The following is a 20,290-nucleotide window of genomic DNA, read 5'->3' on the forward strand; positions in this document are numbered from 1 at the left end:
CTAGTATGGAAGTGCACTACTACCCAATACATCCTCAACAGGACTGTAAAGTTAAGCCTTAATTGTATTGTGGGATAGAGCACTGTGACAAGAATGCATTTTTGAGTTTGTAATAGCAAATTATAATATCATAAATTATTTGAAATTGTAATCTCCCATTATAATATCATAAATTATTTGAAAAAAGCTGAAAGATTTGTATTTGTTAATACTGTTTTATGGTGTGTTTTATGATCTGATTTTTCATGTTAATGGCCAAATTAAAAAATATTAAATAAGTGAAACATACTAAATGTGAAAATTGCCTTTGAAGAAAACTTAAATGTAATTTAATAAAATAGACTTAGAGAACTGCTTTGTTTCTGTTTCTGTTTTCCTTACTGATTTCTTTGTATCTTAGTAACTCATGTCATTGTTCCTGAGGAAGCTCAGAGTACATTGAAGTGTATGCTTGGGATTCTCAATGGATGCTGGGTCCTGAAGTTTGATTGTAAGTACTGGATTTGGAAGGATTACTGCACTAGTTAGTATGTTCTTCTTTGAGATAATCACTGTTTTGAAAAGGATTCACATATCATTGGTGTACAATAAATGTGCATAAATATGCTCTGATTTTAAAGTAGTTTTATTCTACAACACCAAGCATGTAAGCATGTTAACTTTAAAGTCTAAAACAGGCCATATTAATGTTAAATGATTCATATAACAAAATATACTCACCTTTTAGATCTATTGCATGGTGTATCTATGAAGTGAAATTAATTTATTGCTTTCCATTTAAGCCAGGCGTGTTGGCGCACGCCTTTAATCCCAGCACTCTGAGTTCGAGGCCAGCCTGGTTTACAAAGCAAGTCCAACCAGCCAAGGCTACACAGTGAAACCTTGTCTGGGGCGGGGGGAGATTCCTACAGAATTACCCATATAATATCTTTTAATCTTGTGATTGACTCAGTGTTTCTAGGCAGCTGTTGGGGGCTTTACTGTTCCACTCTACCTGATCTGGGTGATTGCAGCAGCTGTTACCTCACCCTCCACTGAAGCTGTATCCCTTTCTCTCTGTTGGCTGTCAAATGCCATCCCCCCAGAGCTACCTTCTACCTATTCTACTGTTGCAGTGTTTTTCTTAACCTAGTATTCACTTAGAATTTTTTTAAAAAGCATATTCCTAATTATTGTCTTTTTTGCTTATTTTTCAGTTTATATTTTAATCGCATTTCTCCCCTCCCTGTTCTCCCTTCAAACACTCTCATATCTCTTTCCCCATTCCTATTTATTTTCTATCCCTTGGTACCTGATGCGTCTACTTTTGGGTATGATAGCTAAAACACGATGGCAGATGCACCAGCTATTATTAAGTATGGTCGCAAAGGGCTGACAGGGAGTCTCAGTAGTTGGGAACCTTGATGTTGCTTATGCTCAAGAATGATTGAAGGCCACGGTCTCCCAGACCTGCCGCACACAGCTGTGCACACGGAGGTGCTGAAGGCCACGGTCACCCAGACCTGCCGCACACAGCTGTGCACACAGAGGTGCTCTGTATTGTGATGGTGTGAGGATCTTGTGCTAGACTTGAATGCTAACATTGGACATTTGCAGTCTCCTATAATGATAATTATACCAAAGCAGAAGAGTGGGTGTATTGTTAAGAAGCACATCATATATTAAAATTAATTAAAAATATCAGCCTTGTGCTTTGAAGGCCTTACAGTACAGTAATTATCAAGATCATGAGTTTGAAGTTGATCTGAAGAGGGTTTGATGTCAGGTGTCAGTATTCATGTCCTTTTAGACTCAGCTTCCACTTCCTCCTTGTAGTTCTCTGGAGTGTGACTCTGTGATGAGATGCCACGCCTGCCCGCTTTTCCTCACTCGAGTAATAGTTGCTCCCAGTCAAAACCAGTTTGAGGAGCATGATAATTGTATTCATTGGCAATATGGCTGTTTTTGAATTTTATTTTACATTTCCTGTCTAAGTAAGCCTTTCTGGGTCTCAATGTTTAAAGCTTCAAATGCCTCCAGAGATTGTAGATTCTTTCGGGAGAACCATCGCCAAAGGCTAGAACTAGTGGATTTTCAGAATTATAAAATCTTATTAATAAAGAGACTATGTGCAGTGTGGGATAATCTGATGCTTCTGAACTTGTCTGTGTGTTAAGAATTTGCCAAACTGACGTTTGATTATGCATACAGGCTGTGGTCCATAAGACCCACCTTCTGTCGGAAATGTGAGTTTTGTCTCTTTAATGGCTTGACTATGTCATTTTTATAGAATCACTGATGGACTCAAGCTGAGTTAATAGTGTGTTGTTTGGTGAGTCTCACAGTAGTGACAACATCCTCTAATACCAAGGGTTCTTTTAAGACAAAAGAGGTGGCACTTGGGAGGCTGAGGCATGCAGATCGCTGTGAGTTCGAGGCCAGCCTGGTCTACAAAGTGAGTCTAGGACAGCCAAAGCTACACAGAGAAACCCTGTCTCGAAAAAAAAAAAAACAAAAAACAAAAAACAAAGCAAAACAAAACAAAAAACAACAACAAAAACCAAAAGAGGGATAGTATCTCTTTTTTTTTTTTTTTTTCTGGGATTAAAGACGTGTGCTACCACACCAAGCTTGGAGATAGGATCTCTTATTGGAGTTTGTATGTTCATATTTTCTAATAGAGCCCGAAGAGAAATAAGTTCAAAGTTTGCAACAAGTATTTAAGTAGGCCCTGGGCCATTGGGTTTATAAAGATAAGTCATATGCTCTCAGAGTCTTTCTTTGCTATCAGAGAATCCCTCTGTCTGTGTTTAGTGTCAGGTACTTCAATTTTATTGGAAAATATTTCAGAGTAATTCAGAACTATCTGGAAATCATATATATTAGAGAAAAATGAAGGGATCACTATTTTCAAATTTAATTACAAAGGTGCCTGACTTACTAAACTTTTGTGTTTGAGGGTAAGCATTAACTTCTTGGTAAATACAATTGTTAATTGGAGTGACCACTTACAAACTTTAATATTAACTTTTTATGGTATTTTCCATAAGCCAAATGAATTGCAGAGGAATTTTCATCATGCATGTACATGTCCTTGTGTGTGGAGGTTAGAGCTTGACATCAGGCACAGCCTCCCACCTTCCTTACTCTCTGAGACAGTATCCTCAGTGACTGGCTGGACTGGCTCACCTCCACCTGGACACCCGCCTGTGTCTCAGACCACTCTCCACTTCACTGAGCTAGGGTTACTCTGGACTTTAGTTTGTGAACTCAGTGGGGAAAAGCAGGGAGCATACTCTTCAGTGTTGTTTTCTGATTGGCTGGTTGATTTGAGTGATGGCCTAAAGTAACCTTATGATCAGCTTAACAGCCATTCTTCCTAATTAGAGTTTCTTTATTAAATGGGCCTTTGAAAGTGCTGTAGAGTTATAAAGATGAGGGTAATTTCTCTTTTGCTCAATAAACTTTGCCAACTAATAAAATAAAAATAGATAGTAAATTGTTTCTGTAAAGGAAGAGTAATTAGGAAAGCGTGTGTCCAGTGCCTCATTGGGTGGGGCATATAACACAGGCCTGTAACCCCAGCATTTGGAAGGCTGAGGCACGAGGAGCAGGAATTCAGAGCCGTACTTGGCTGTGTAATGAGTTCCCAGCCAGCTGCTCTACACAGAATCTCGAAAACAAGTTAACAAACAACAAAACAGAACTCTCCCGTCAAGAGATTCTCTAAGAATCAAGAAAATTGCTTCATCAAGCAGCCAGATTTTTCTGATAATTTACTTGAAGTCAGTATTACAAGTGGAATGTTATAGTAGCAAGAAGTGGAGAATGGCCCGGATAAACAGTGTTTCTTTTCTCATAATAACAGCCAGTGTGTGAGTGTACACAGAAGAGATTCATGGCCGGCTACCGAAGAGAATGGTTTTTCATTTTTAAATGGGCTTCCTGTATAGTCCAGGCTGGCCTCAAGCCCTGGGTTTTCCTGCCTGTGCCTTGAGTATAAATGCTGGGATTATAGTCAAGGTGCCCATATTCTAATTCATTTTTAACAGTTTCAAAAGGATATCTACCTATTAATACAATAGGCATCCTGTAGCAATGAATTCAAACCTTTACATTTCTAATACCAATTAGAAAATAGTTTTTCTTTGTCTTTTCCTAAGATTAGTTGGACAGCTCAAAGCTTTGATCATAAAAAGAGAAAATAAAACCTGCATTTGTAATTGTTTCCCAAATAATATAATAGATTTGTGTTGCAGTTATAGAAATGATTGAAAAACCACATAAGTTTTCTAATTATCATGAGAATCTTTGGACATTAGACAATATATTCTTTAAACATTAGACAATATTAATATTATTATTCATAGTATAAATGTGAGTACTGATATTCAAGTTTTGTTTAAAATTTTTATGATCTACTAATACATTTTATGGTGGGGTTTTTTAAATATATTAAGCATATTTATAAATTAAGCATATTTCAAGTATATATTCATGTATAAATATGCTCATGTCTAGAACATTGTCTTGACTATAGAAAAAAGTAAATGAATACTAACACAATATTTATGACAAAATCTCCTGTCCTGTGACAGGGTGTTATGTCGTATTACAAACTGGATGTGTATGGTGACATATTGCTGGTTAGTTTTTGTCACCTGATACAAGCTAGGGTCATCTGGGAAGGGGAAGTCTCCATTGCGAATCCAAACGCCTTCATCAGATTAGTGTGTGGGTGAGTCTGTGGAGCATCTTCTTCATTACGGATTATTATGGAAGAGCCCACCTCATTGTAGGCGGTGTCACCTGTTGGTAGGAGGGCCAGGGCCATGTAAGAAAGGTAGCCGAGCAAGCCAGGGAGAGTAAGCCAGTGAGCAGCATCCCCCCATTGTTGGCTTCAGTTCCTGCCTCTGTCAGTGTCTGTGTCATCCCTTCATCCCTCCACCCCCAACCCTCACCCCGCACCACACAAAATGTGTGTCCTAGCATCCCTTGGGGAGGGACTGTGATCAGGACATGTAAGACAAGTAAGCCCTTTCCTTCCTGTGTGGCTTTAGGAACACAGCAACAGAGAAACCCGCCTAGGACAGCATGAAGAACATTTGGTTTTCTTTTTTACCTTCAGCCTTCATTTCACTATTGCTTCACTCTTGGTATTTCATACAGTGAGCTCATATCTCTGTTGCTTAACTGCCCCTGACCCTTGAGAAAGTGTGGTGATAATGCACTTTGTTATTTTCCATTTTGTCTCTGTGTAGAATGGCTCCTCCTGTGATTTTTTTTTTTTTAAGTTTAGTGCAATCATAGTCCATAGGACTAAAAGCTGATACAGAAGCTTTTGCAAAGAAAGATTCCTTTGGTGTTACAGCCTGAGTGTGGATTTTGAACAGAACCAGACGGGAACTCCATGAATGTCTCTTCATTGTCATTCTGAGTGACATAAATTCCTAGTTTACTCCTAATGCCTTATCTATTCAGACTCTGGGTTTTGACATGCAGTGGTGCACATGCTCCTGTGCTTTAACGTTCTTAAAAGAAATGTGTTGACTGAGAGCGGTATTTAATCCTGTGCGCTTTCAGTCAGGAGGAGCCATAAGCCCCCGAAGGCTGGCGGCTTGTTAAAGTCTACACCAATGTGCTGCTCTACCCTCTGAAGAGAGTAAAGACATGTTTTGGTGGTTGTTTTTGTTTTTATTTTTGCTTCCCATGTAAGACAGAGAGAGCTTCTCTTCCTGTGGGCTTTATCCTTAAGCTCTGTTTATGTTTTTGTATTCTTTAATAATATTGTATAGCTGTGGGTTCATGGGTACTTCTTTTTACTCTATCTCATTTGTTGATTCTTTTCTTTTGAACTTCAGAAAAATGACTCAGCTCAATATAAATTGATGATCATATCTCTGGTTCATGCATCTAAGACGAAGAGATATCTATAAATTATGTTTTTATGAGCTAGAGACAGGAATGGATGCTAACAACTTAGAATATAGGAATACTTTTCTGCATAGTATAAATTTCTTTCTTTCTTTCTTTTTTAAATCCTGATGTAGCCCCGATAGTTACAAGGTGCATGTCGATGCAAAAGTTTTTGGCCTTGCCAAAGTGTCCAGAGCGGCCCTAATGACTTTACATTAATGCCTTTGAGCTCAGTGGTACTTTGGAAATTGTGTTTCTCCTGCACACAAAAAAATAACATGGTTTCTGGACCAAAAGAAACCCAGCATGAAACAGAAGGGGCATGGTCAGGAATTCATCTGGACTAAACAAATCTTTGCACAGGTGACTTGTACTCTTATCCCCTCAGAGTGATAGCTCCAGGTACATCTTAAGAGAGTACATTCAAGGTAGCAAGGATAAAGGAAAGCATACTTTACATAAGAATAGTGGCTTGACACAAAGTATGTGCACTTCTGGTGGCCGAGGAGGTCCTTGTCTACATGTGTAATTAGCAAGTTAATGCACTTGAAAATGACTGGTAGAGAACACAAGCAGAACTGTGATTTTGAATTTGTTTCCTTTTTCCTCAAATGGAAAATTTATGAATATCTTCCTGCCAAATTGTTAGTAGCATAATGATGGACTTTATTAAGCATTTATGATAGATATAAAATAATTGGCAGAGCAAGTAGTCTCCGAGTTTGAGGCCAGCCTGGTCTACAGAATGAGTTCCAGGACTGCCAGGACTATACAGAGAATCCCTGTCTTGAAAAACAATAAAACAACTAAGCAAACAACTAAGCAAATGACCCCCCCACCGCACCTTAAAAAACAAAACAAAGAAACAAACTAAAAAAAAAAAAAATTCTAAGAGGTAGCATTAGGTGGTTGGTAAATGGCTAGCTCTTAACCTAATGATGTATGTACAGAGATTGCGGGTTATGGTATGTATATATTATGCTTTATATGAATTAGTGGATAGGGACGGTTTTGTTTTTTGATGTTAGCAAAATAATTTATTCTGTCTCACTTTGGGAATCATCACTAAGATATGAGTGTCAACTACTGCAATGAAAGATTGAAACACATCCGTGGAATCATGACAAAAAGGATGTATCATCAGACAATGGACATTTGATTGAAACTCCCACACAAAGAGTGTTGAGTAGGAATGTTTTTACGGTACCATATTTTAGAGGTTAAAAAAAAAAAGCTCCAATGGAAAGTAGGTTAAGAATTCTTGTTGCCATTTGCCCATTTTTTATGGAATAAATAAAACTTTCAAATATCCATTATTTTGGCTTTAATAAGTAAGTGGTATTTGACTAGTTGATGCTTCAGTTTCATTGGTGATAGTACTATGTCATTTAGTTACTGAAAGGTTCTTTGAGAGTATCTCATGTAAGGCTGATCACCTAAATGAAGAAGAGAGTGCTGAATTCAAGGCGGCTGCCTCTATCTGGTGAAGATGGTGACGCCATGACAGAAACAAAGAAGTTGGGGCTGTCATGAGGTCACTAAGTCAAAACCCAGTAGAAGCTGAACTGTAGGATACGGTCAAACTGTAGGATAAGTTCCCAAAATACTAGACCATGTGGCTAGAAAAGGAGAAAATACAGATAGCCAAGAAGAAAGCTCTGTTTTCTCAGTCTGTGACAAGGATGGGATGGCTACATCAGCCCAGCAGAACTGACTCACATCCTGACAAACTTGAGAAGCAGCACACTGATGGGGTGGGCAGAGGCAGTGGACCGTTCTGTGCACATGGTGGCCACAATGAAGACGTACTGTGAACTGCCTTCCCCCGTGCAGCAGTCACATGATTCTTTTACTTACCTCTTGCAAGAGAAAGGGTTATTTACTGTTTTTATTAGAGCAAAATGAGCATCAGAGAAGCCTCACGTATTCCTTGTGATCTGTGCCCTACAGATACCCTTCACATCAGTTTTACAATATAAATATCTGGTTTACTTCAGGGTGGTGTGCAAAAGAAAAAGATGGTTGAAGGATGAACTTGAAAAACAGCCCTAGCTGTAGGATGGGTCCTTTAGTTTCCATGTGGTTCAGTCCCAGGATGACAATGACATGGCATCGTGACTTGCCTTAGTATGTTAGTTTAGTTGTGTGTGTGTGTATTGTGCTAGACTGAGATGATTGCCAGGCTGTCACAAGAAGTTCTTACCTGAGGACTCTGTCCTTACACTTTGATATGAAGCCAGCACAATAGGCTGTACCTGTGGACTTAGCACAACCATCAACTTTGCTCATCAGGAAATTAGGATCTGCGTTCGGTCCAACTTGTAAATGCTTCTGTTTTCCAATTTAAAAGCAAAAATTCTCTTCGGTTTACTTATCAACTACTACAAAGCTGAAGATTTTGTGAACGGGGTGTAAGCACTAGAGAAGTTCTAGCACCTTCTGATAGGAACCATGCTACCCTCTCCGCGTTTAGTGACTCCTGTCTCCCAGTGCTGTGCTGAGCAACTTTGCTCTATCCAGACTGTGTTCTGTTGATTGGCAGCGGTGCAGTGTTCAAAGTAACCACTGTGGGCATTAAAGTAATCGTCCAAATAAGCCCATAAAGCAGATGAAGTAGCAGCAGTGCTGGCTGCTCCTGATACAGTCAGCATTGTGATACTGTTGTTCACCTAAAGACTGTGTTGCTCTGCAGGTAGAATTAGGAGTGGGTGTGTGTGTGCCTAAGTAATAGAAAATGAAAATAATAGTTTAGGTGTAAAAGAATAAGTTTGTTGATGATTTGGCTAGACTGATGGTACCTTTTAGGTTCATATTTGTTAACAAACACTATATGGCCAGCATAAGTGGGCGTTGTTGCTAGGATAGTAATTTGACTTAGTCACAGATGTTGGCTCTCATTTTCAATATAGGGTAAGCTTCATTCTGCATGCACTCTCCTCTCTTTTGAAACCTAGTTTCATTCTTACACCAGAGGCTGTGCTGGAACTTACTCTGCAATCCAGGCTGGCCTCAAACTTACAGCAGTCCTTCTGCCTCAGCCTCCCCAGTGCCGAAATTCCAGATGTGAGCCATCATACCCAGCCAAGGTTAATATTTTGATATTAGCTACATTAGATATCATCATAAACAACAGTTGTTTAAAATAATGCTATTTAAAATACTTTATTACATACATGCCAAGCAATAATTTATAAGTTAGAACAATGAGATTTAGGACTTTAGGTTCAGCAAACTCGAATTATACAATATTATAAACGGGGGAAGGATACTTGAACATCAAAATAAAGGCAAAATCAACAAATTAATAACCATAGGAATAGGGGATTATGGGAAATTTCTTAAGTGTTGTCTGTTGAATTTGTAAAATATATTTTATTTTTACTTATGTGTGTGTGTGAGCATGTGTGCACAGGTGTCCACAGAGGCTGGACGAGGATGTTAGATCCTCCAGGTGTGCAGGCAGTTGTGAGCTTCTTGATGTGGGTGTGGAATCTGACTTTCATCCTCTGCAAGAACAGCAAGCTCTGTCACTGCTGAAACGTCTCTAGTCCCTTCTTGTTCAATTGAGTACACATTAGCGATCCTAAATGAAGGGAAAAGTCCTTTGACAGCACTCAGCTTTGGGAGAAATGGGGTATTCAGTTGCTAACATTTTCTTTTTTAATAATATGCAACATCTTGGAATATTCAAAGCAGCTTAAAATCATATGACATATTCACAATCATGCCTTTTAGAGTCCACGGTTTAGCTTGCATACCAGCGAGGTATTTTTGTATGTAAGATGCATAGGCTTTAGAAAGCTAAGCAGCCGTGGGCTCAGATTCCCATTCTGCCACACTTCCCAGCTAAACGGCTCGGAGCCAGCTGACTACTTTGTGCTTTACACTCCTCCTGAAATGGAAAGAATGCACAGTCAATCCTATTGTTTGTGGATTCTCCATTTTTGAATTTGCTCTGCATGCTGAAATTCTGTAATCCCCAAGACAGTACTTAGAAGCCTTGTAGACATGTGGGGTCCCTTAGGGCCTGAGGTGCAGGACATGCTCCTCACATGGCTCTGTGCTGCTGAGTCCACGGTGCACGCCGTCCACTGAGGAAATGATTGTTAGTGAGTAGTGTAGCGGAAGAACCATGGCAATGGAAAACACACACAGAACAGGGTGTGTTCCTCAGTTTACAAAAACGCTCGACCCAAAGCCAGAAGCCCGAGTAGCCCATACCCAGTGTTTGCAGCTTCCTTCTCGAGCATGATGGCTGCAGTCCAGGGGCCTCTAACTAACACACACACACACACACACACACACACACACACACACACACACACACACACACCACCACCACCACCACCACCACCACCACCACCACCACCACCACATTGCTAAGTACAGGGAACGGTACATACAGGAAAGCACAGATAGTGGCTGCAATCCCTAATATCGTCAGGGTCTTTCATTGGAACAGCACCAGTATCCTGGGTCGTTAGAATTAGAGGGACATCAGGATTGGCCCAGTGGGTATCAAGACAGATGATCTGAGCTTGATCATTGGGTCCATTGTGGTAGGAGAGAACCAACCCCTATAAGTTGTCCTCTGACCTTCACATGCATGTGCAATTAAAATGATTTTAAAAACTTAAGTTGGGCTATTTTAAAAATAAAAATGTAGTAAATTATACTTGCAAATGTTTTGTCTTCCTGCAGTTTCATCAGAAAGCATTAGTATATAGTTTTATCTCCTCACGAAACATTCTTTTTAACGTTTTCTGGTTAGGCCTTGTGCTCATTAGTATTTTATTATTTAAATAGTGGGAAATTAATGTTTTCAGATTATTAGACAACGTTTATGCATTCCACTCCTGGGATGGCTGTTGGATTACACCGCATCCATAGATTTCATCAGGTAATGTTGCTGTGATGGCTTTCCACTAATGAAAATGAATGAGAACAGGGTGTTTTGAAAAGAGGTACAGGTGTTAAGAAGGAAGCAGCACACCAGCAAATTCCTTCTAACCATACTCTACTCATCTGCACCCAAGTAACAAGAAGCACGTCCATTTTTTCATATTTCCCTAATGATATTCTAGTTTTCCTCTCAACATTTAATATTTCATTTTTATTTAGTCCCACAGATGAAAGAATTAAAATTCTAGCTGTGCGCAATTTCCTACCTCACTTCAAATTTTGCATCTCACTTCACGACCACAAACCACTAATGCTTCTAGAATATTTCAGCAGCAATTTTAAAAAAAAATGAAGGTAAATTGGTCTAGAATTGTGTTGTCGAAATAAGTATGCATTCAAACATTTTTGCTTAAAAAAAAGTCCAATTATTTTTGCTTTTAGTATATCTGAACTAAATGTAAAATGTAATGAAAATTTTTTTCTTTAAATTGCCTCTCTGTCGGTCAGATCTAACCTGCTCTTCTGAAGGTTTGCAGTCAGATTGGAAGAGAGGGAAAAGGGAATCTCAGAGCGTGGATCTGCTGGTGTCCGACGGTCCCCTTGACCTGAGTTCCACAACTGATCCCGTAACAGAAACGCAAATCCTATTGGGCTTCATAATTAGCCAAGCAACGGTAGAGACTGCCGACATATGTGACATATGTGACTGGCTGGAGGGTATCCTACTGTTGTTGTTTGTGTTTTCCTTCATGTTTTCAGGTTAACTCAGATGTTTTTTTACCATTATTCTAGTTTGGAGTAATATAAAAGAAGCTCAAAAATGGTCACCTCAAAATCTAGGCAGGCTGAAGTGAGCTGTCCCTCACTCTTGGAAAGTACGGATTGTCTTACATTGTCAGCTTTGTTCTGTCAACATGGCTTGTCTTTTCTCATCTTCACTAGATTCTCTTTATTTCAAACACAACTTGGGGCAGTCCTGGTGCTGGCAGCAGGTTGACAACTTGGTTCTGGGCCAATTCTGCTCAGAAATGAGCCTTTTGTGGCTCTCTGCAGAGTCACACACCAAGGTGTCACCCTTTATTGGAGTCTAATCAGTGGCAATTTTTCACCTATTAGGATGTTAACTTATTTCTGGCATATCCATCTAATTCTCACTATATGTTTATATAGATAAGAGTTTCTTCTGGATAAGTTTTAGATAGCAGTGATTGAGGATATCGTGTTTGGTATCCAAAACTGCTTTAAAATATCTAGGAATATGAACTATAACTCTAGTTTGATTTTTGTAATTGTTCCTACTTTCCTTTTGCTTTCTCTAATAAAACTGAGGTCATTAAGTGAAATAATCTCAAAGACAGATAGAAAATTGTCTGGAGATTTTGTTTTTATAGTGAAGATAACTTATTATAAGATCCATTTTGAGATTTGTTTTGTTTTGTTTTTTTGAGACAGGGTTTCTCTGTGTAACAGCCATGGCTGTCCTGGAACTTGCTTTGTAGACCAGGCTGGCCTCAAACTCAGACATCCACCTGCCCCTGCCTCCTGAGTGCTGGGATTAAAGGTGTGTGCCATCATGCCCAGCTTAATGTCTTTAATCAGAATATAATTATTTCAGTCCTCTCCTCCCTTTTCTCTCTCTAGCCCCTCCTTGTCACCCTCCTCCAAACCTGTCCAGTGTCCCCACTCTCAAGTTAATAATCTCATTTGCTTTTATATTGGTTAAATACACACGTGTATGTGCATGCACAAGGAAGTATATACTGAGTCATTTTCTGTTGTTTGTGTGTATGTGGTTTTGAGGCCCACCCTTCCCATAAGGAGGCTGGTCTAGGAGGGGCTGAGTCCTCCCAGCAGGCTGTAGCTGTAATTCTTTGTTTAGGGTGGGACTTCTCCCATGTTAACATATCCATTATAGGACTGTTGTTCTGCCCTGCTTCTAGGAGAGACTGTTTGACAGCATACTTGTGGTATTCCAGCTGTCCCTTCTTTTGTGATACTCCCTGAGGCACAGATGCAAGAGCTGTGCTGTAGATGTGTGGGCGGGCTCACCATGATCTGTTGATCTCTTCATTGTGTCCAGTTGTGTCCAGTTGTGCTTTTCTGTGATGGTCCTCACTTGCTCATTTGCTCATTTGAAGGAGGAATAGTAGTTAGACTTCTCTCTGTGCATATAAGGATAAAATTTAGGATGCGCTAAGGAATTATGCTGGTCTAGCAAAGTGGCGGTAGAAGATTCTCTCTTCTAAGGCCCATGGCCTCACTAGCCCCAGAATGCTGGCTAGGTTTCCAATCTGGGCATGATTTTCCTCCTGGGCCTTAAGTCCAATCAGACATCTGATGATTGGCACCTTTGTGCATATCTTGCCACGCTGGCAGTTGTCCTGGTTCATAGGTGTTGCAGCTCGGTAGGGCGGTTTAATTGCTTATATCTCTTGGCAGCTTGCATGGTATTTGTTGGAACCATGAAGGCTGTACTGCAATGTTTTCAGCAGGAGAGGCCCAACCCTTGAGAGGCAGCCAAGGGCTACAGTAATAATCTATACTGTTTTGGAAGACACTTGGACTACCCTGACCAACTCCTCAAAAAGAGTCTGGTGTTTCCTTTTGAGGAGTTGTGTCTGGTACAGGGGATTTGGTCATCTATTTCAGTTTCAAAGGGAACATTATCAGCCCAAGTGGCTTAACTTCCTTATATATATAATTTCATTATATATATTTCTATATCTGTACACATGTATATATGTATACATATACATATATGTGTTATTATATAATTTCAAGTAAATATAAAATAATATGACTCTTTGAGGCTTTATCAAACAAGCTTGGCATTATTTGTCCCTCATCCCTACTCCTCCGTCTGTATTGACTTCCCTCCTTATTATTCTATATTCCACTTCTATCACTTATACCCTGTTATTCTCGACCAAGGGCCTCCCTTACCTAAGGTCTCTACACTTTCCCGGTGTCTGTGGTTACACCATCTGTGTCCTCACATCTGAAGAGGTGAGGCTAGGAACTGCACAGGAGAGAACCTGTGGCATTTGTCTTTCTGGGTTGGGGTTACTTTGTTTTTTATTTTCTGCATTAAAACCCGTGAGACAGGTGATATTGTTAATTTTGTTTTCTTTCATAGGCAGCAAAACTAAGCCTTATGAGTTTATGTCATTATACCAAAGCCCGAAGTCATTTGACTTCATCTCAAATCTAGTTGCATGCAATAAACCTAGCAGTGTGACACACACACACACACACACACACACACACACACACACACACACACACACACACACACACACACACACCCCACCACCACCACCACCACCACCATCTCCCTCCTAAGATGTTGCTGCTTAGGTTTATCCTGTGTGATTGGTCTTGGGCATATTATAGCTAGACTGCAGCCAGGCATTGGTGGTGACTATCTGCTAATGTCCCTGCTTAGGGCTTTCCTACTCACTAGACAGCACTAGCTCATTCTTTTTATTCTTAAACTGTGGGCACAATTGTCCAATCCATTGGAGGAATCCTTTCTCCAGGGAATAGCAAGCAAACTTCTCTACCGGAGTGGTGTCAAGCCACGGGCTCTACTCAGTATTATTTAAACAGGTCCTGCTGAGCTTCTGTTGTATGGCAGGCTGAGGGAGGTGTGTAGACAAGAGCACTTTCCTAACTCTGGATCATTGGTGTCTAACAGGAAGTCATAAATAAAGCTGCGAAACAAGCAGGCCTTTAATAAATGCTCAGTTCAGACTGTGGACTGAACTTACTAATTGCTTAAAATCTTCTATAGGAAAGAAGGATTTCTTGCATTTTTTTTTAAGTTTAGAAAGATATCTTTATCATATTTCCTTTCTCTTTCCAATGTGGGGTGTGTGTGTGTGTGTGTGTGTGTGTGTGTGTGTGTGTGTGTGTGTGTAATTACTGCCTGTGTGCCTGTAGGTGCACCAACCTGTGTATGTATGTTGTCAGTATGTTATCACTGTGTGAACCTATAGATGCACTGACCTACCTGTGTGTGTGATATCACTGCATGTGTACCTGTAGATGAACTGACCTGTGTATATGTAGTATCACTGTGTGTGTACCAATAGGTGCACTGACCTGTAAGTGTGTGTGTACCTGTAGGTGTACTGGGGTGTGTGTATGTGTGTGTGTGTGTGTGTGTGTGTGTGTGTGTGTGTGTGTATCTGCATGTGTGTGTGTATTTGTAGGTACCGCTGACCTGTGTGTTCTTATGTTGATGCCAGAGGCTGACTATGGGTCTCTTGTCATCCTCCACTGTATTTTTTTGAGGCAGGGTTTGTCCTGGACCCTGGAGCTGATGATTTAGGCTAGACTAGCCAGGGACCTCTGGGCGATCTGCTTGGTGTCTGAAACCCTAGCACTGAGCTTACAGATACTCGCTGCAACACCCTTTGGGGAATCCAAACTCACTTCCTGATGCTTACTTAGCACACTGTTTACCTGTTGAGCTCTCTCTCCAGCCCTGGATTTATTGTATTTTCTTTTGGTATAATTTGCTTTAATTTCAGAATACTTGAGGCACTAAGGGCATCCATAAAGAGGAGACTAGGTGGATTTCCTTTATGCTCATGTGCTATTTATTTGATTGGTTCTAATTTCTCATCAGGGGTGACAGCGTGTCTGCAGAGCAAAGCACATGAACCAGAAGAAAGGTATGAAGTCCCTGGAGGTGCACAGAGGAGCAGGCTCAACCGAGAGCAGCTGGTACTTTTCTCTATCTACTACTTGCTTGTTCTTATGGCTTCACTTGTTATCAGTGTCGGGAAAACTCTGCCCCTCCGTCCAGTTCAGGTGACTGACTAAGATTTTAATTGTGCTTATTGCAAGCACTTGATTCTGAAAGACAATCACAGTGTGCAGTGAAATCCAGAAGGTAATAATTTCACACTGTTAATGGATTTTTGGCATCTTGAGCATTCCCATAAAGCTCTCAGAATCTGGAGTAAGTCTCAGATACAGGAAGTAGCTTGAAAGAAGACTTACAGCTGCTGCTCGGATTTAGTTACCATATGTCCTTATTGCCGCATACTGCAGTTTTAATGGACAATATTCCACTATTCTGTTGATATATATAAGTGTACTACAAATGACAAAGGCGTTTTCTAATGGGATCCCTACCCATGACTTCATTGCCTATTGCATACTGGTAATGCATCTCTGCAACCCTGAGGTCACGCCCCTACCATGGCTGCCAGGGAGACCTTAGGTGACAATGTAGGGATCCGAATGTAGAGGAACAGAGCTGAGCTGTCTGTGGGGATGCTACTCTTTGGTTTACATCCAGCCCGGTGTCTCTGATGGTTACTTTAGATGCCTGAAAACTTAGGAGATTTAAATCCTGCCCGTTTGCACAAGCACCTAGATGGAGGGAATTTGATGAAGAGGTTGGTGTTGGTGGTTTTGTTTTGTTTGTTTTTTTTCCTTTAATTTTTGAACAGGATCTCACTGTATAGTTCAGGCTAACCTCGAACTTGAGGTACTCTTTCCTGCCCAGGCTAAGTGTTAGGACTATAGTTGTCTACTGCTCTGCCTGGCTACAGATTGCTTTTGTTTTGTTTTTTCACTACAGAGCACATCTGAAACTTTAAGACAGTAAAAATGAATTGAGGAGTGGCTGAAATTTAGACGAAAAAAATTAAAAATTCTTATTTGTATAAGTATGCTTTCTGACCCAGTTAGTTTGATTACAGTACAGTTTATGCCAGCACCTCATTAGCAAGCTTCTTACTGACCCCCGACTATTGTTTTTAAGTCCTTCATTCATAGACAGTGTTTAAAATATTTTGGTCAGCTTTTAACAATTGTTTCCTTGCTGTTTCAGTTACCGAAGCTGTTTGATGGATGCCACTTCTTTTTGGCGGGAAACTTCAAACATCATCCAAAGGATGACCTCCTTAAGCTCATCACTGCAGCGGGCGGCAAGGTCCTCAGGAGAAAGCCCAAGCCAGACAGTGACGTGACTCAGACCATCAACACAGTTGCCTACCATGCCAAGCCTGACTCTGATCAGCGCTTCTGTACCCAGTACATTGTCTATGAAGATCTGTTTAATTGTCGGCCAGAAAGGGTTCGGCAGGGCAAAGTCTGGATGGCTCCTTCTACCTGGCTTATCAACTGTGTGATGGCCTTCGAGTTGCTCCCCCTTGACACTAGCTGAATGCCATACCTGGTGAACGCTTTCAGTTGAACACACATGGTTTGTGAGAATACAGCCATTGTGATACGTTTCATCCTTTGCTTTCTATGGATAGGCACAATCATTACTATTTCCTCACTTTAAATTGCAAAATAAAACAACTGATGCTGGTTTAGGAACTCACTTAGATGCCTAAACTGCTTTTAAGATTTTTTTTTCTTGTTCTTTTGGGGGTGGGGTATAGCTTAGTTGTAGAATCTTCCTGAACCATGCGTGAAGTCTTCCACACTGGGGGCTGCAACGAGGTTTTCATTTTATGAGTGGCCTGTGGTTTTTGATCAATCATGTTTTTCAGTTTTATCAGCATCTGTCAAAGATTAATAAGTGAGATGGCATCAGACCTACTTGTGAAGTCTGCACGTGGCCTTCCTTTAATTTAGCATCCTTTAGTAAACAGAAGAGCAGATGATTTATTCTGCCTTTGTTACAATAGAGCATTTATATAAATGTTCACTGTAGGCAAAAAGGTCTATCTGGAGTTATCTTTTCCTTATGTTGTATTTTAGTTTCTTATGTTTTCTTGGCCTTCCTTCATGTTTATTCATTTTTTAAGAGTCCGGGGTATGCTTTAGGAAATCATGACTTAAACCACTGGATGTTAGTGGCAAAGTCAGCAGTATGCTCGTGTGCACACTCTCAAAGTGCTCACATGCTGTCTGCCTGCTGTGTGTTCGTGCACACCTCTGTTCTCTGTAACTTACTTTAGTGTCACTATTTCTTAGAAGGCCTTGTCAGCTCACAAAACTGCCAAATGTCAATTCATTAGATCAGGAGCAATCTGTTTGTGGTAAATCTTTCTGGGCATTGTTAAACTAAGTCTCTGTGAGGCTTTAATCCCCTCCCCATTCCTTTTTTTCTCTTTCATCCTTTCCTCTTTGTACTTACCTCCTTTTTATTTGTGATACTGGGTATGAAAGTTGGGATTTTGTGCATGCTAGACAGTTACCTACTACAGAACCATATCCTCAATCCATTTGCGCTCTCTCTCTCTCTCTCTCTCTCTCTCTCTCTCTCTCTCTCTCTCTCTTTCCTCCTTCTCACTCTCTCCATCCCTCCCTCCCTTACTCCACCCCCTCTCTCCCTCCCTTCCCCCACTCTGTCTCTCCATCCTCCCTTCCCCCACTTTCTCCATCCTTCCCATCCCCCCTCTCTCCACCTCTCTCTCTCTCTCTCTCTCTCTCTCTCTCTCTCTCTCTCTCTCTCTCTCTCTCTCTCTCGGTGTAAGTGGGGGCCTTGCACATGACCTTTATATATTTTGGAGCAGTCTTGCTAAGTTAGCCAGGTTGGCTTTGAACTCACCCTGTTTTAATTTCTTTATAAAGTTTTTAGGTTGGTGGGTAGGCAAACATTGGAGATTTATAACATTCACCATATCCTACACAAAGCCCGCAACAGGAAATTGGAGGTAGGAGTGAGAAGAACTTTCTTCTACTATGGAAATAGCCAAAGCAGAGAAGCAGGGAGGGCACTACCTGAGCATGCGCACACCAGCAGTGTACTCTGTTCTGCAGGTTCTCACTGTGAGTGGACAGGATCTATACTTTTAAATGGTCTTACAGAAGAGGGTTCTTTGATGAATCTTCTGAGAGGCTGAGGTGTTTACAGCACTGCGCTTTGCAGAAGGTGGTGTTGACAGTAAGACCAGCCTCGTGAGGACCAAACTGGGCGGCTTGACAATCACCGGGTAGAATTGCCCCAGCTTAGAACACCAGTCATCTCAAGACCTGCTTACTAGGAGAGTTTAAGGTTCTGCTGATCATGTGAAAATACACACTGCATAAATACCCCCTTGACCTACAGGTTTTTTCATGTCAACGTGAATATTATGTGAACAGAATGTTTTCCTCACTCTGGCTCCCCAGAGTCAACAGTTCTGAAAGTCTTAAGGTCTTACCTGTGTTTGACTCACAATTCCTTGTGAATCGGGAGGCCGGTGGTAACATCTGGATTAAGCCATTTAAGATCTGGGCGGTTGGGGTGTAGGGGATTTGTTTGTTTGTTTGGCTGGTTGGTTGGATTTTAATTCCCACCCTGACTTACTTCCTGTGGCATCTGTTGTCTCATTCCCGGTGGGGTTTATATCTCTTCCTTGCATGAATTTCTGTTTTTAAAAGTGCCTTTGGGGTTCATGTTTATGTTTCATTTTCTTCACCCCCTTCCTCCTTGCCCCCATCCTATGAGTATTACTATATTAGAGTGCTCTAAATGCTGATTTAAAAAATTGTTTGAAACAGAAATGTATTCTCAGAATAATAAGCAAAAGCACAGGTTGCCCTCCCCCTTCCTCTTCTCTGAATGCCAGGGAGAGCACAGCCAAAGGAAACAAGCCATCGCAATGACCAGCTCTAAAGACAAAAAGGTGTGGTCCAAAGAACGTAAACAACGTAATGTTACTCTTATCCAGTCATGTGAATAGCTTTACTGAGTAGGATTAAGAGTCCGCAGATGTCATGCGGTCCGTAGGGTGCTTCTTCACTGTGTGTGGGGGGGGGGGGGGTGCTGCTTCAAGCGGGGACTGAGCACATGTGAGAGACATGCCTATTTGTAGAACTTAGGGTTAAAGTTGCACAGTTGAGCCACCCACTTCCACTCAGTGCCCAGGGATGACTCCTTAGTGTCCTTTACAAAGATTGGCGCTATTGGCTTTTGTTTTCTGTAGCTCCTGTATTGCTTCCTCTCCACTCTGCTTCTTGCTTCTGAGAATTGGCATCAAGGTTCCCAAGCTCTTCTCCCCATGTACAGAGACTTTGAGCCTCTGACTGCAGTAGATCCACTTCTGAAGTAGCTGCGTAACTGTAGAGCCATGACTGTAACTGTGGGGCCATTACTCTCCAGGCAGCATTAGCCATGCATTGCTCCATCAGTAAGTAGTATCAGGGGTTGGTTTGCGTTAAGCTTTAACACTTGACATTGTACTTCCTTCTATAGAAATGCTTGTAATTTTAATTTTCCCTTAGTGGATTTAAACTTCTAAATCATTAAAATTATTAGTGCATGTATCCGTGTCTTCTTTAAAAATGATTTATTTCCATATTGAAGAATGAGACGCAACATGACTGTGGAGAAGTCTTCAGCTGTGGCATCTGTGTGGCTTCGTAAAGCACAAGGTGCCTGTGCTATGTACTCTTCTCCGACTGACAACTTAGGAGAGATTACACAGTCCGTCCTGGTGGGGAAATCTGAGGGGCAAGAGCTTTAACCATCTGGTACATCCATTGGCAGAAGCAGGAACAGATGGATACTGGTGCTCAGCATCCCTTTCCTATCTGT

At 40.9% G+C, this 20,290-nt stretch overlaps 1 protein-coding gene across 3 annotated transcripts in view; it reads left to right on the forward strand.

Moving 5' to 3' along the window:
* Positions 1-20,019, forward strand: part of BARD1 (BRCA1 associated RING domain 1) — a 65,492-nt gene extending 45,473 nt beyond the window's left edge. For all 3 annotated transcript variants that reach the window (XM_084779843.1, XM_084779845.1, XM_084779844.1), the window contains 3 exons: positions 401-490; positions 15,431-15,528; positions 16,646-20,019. In XM_084779843.1, coding sequence (XP_084635969.1) covers positions 401-490; positions 15,431-15,528; positions 16,646-16,981 — 524 coding nt within the window. In that variant the 3' untranslated portion in view covers positions 16,982-20,019. The remainder of the gene's footprint in view (positions 1-400; positions 491-15,430; positions 15,529-16,645) is intronic.
* The last annotated feature ends 271 nt before the right edge of the window (positions 20,020-20,290 follow it).

This window comes from Acomys minous, assembly GCF_964271855.1.
Source record: "Acomys minous genome assembly, chromosome: 4".
In the NCBI taxonomy this organism is placed as follows: domain Eukaryota; kingdom Metazoa; phylum Chordata; class Mammalia; order Rodentia; family Muridae; genus Acomys; species Acomys minous.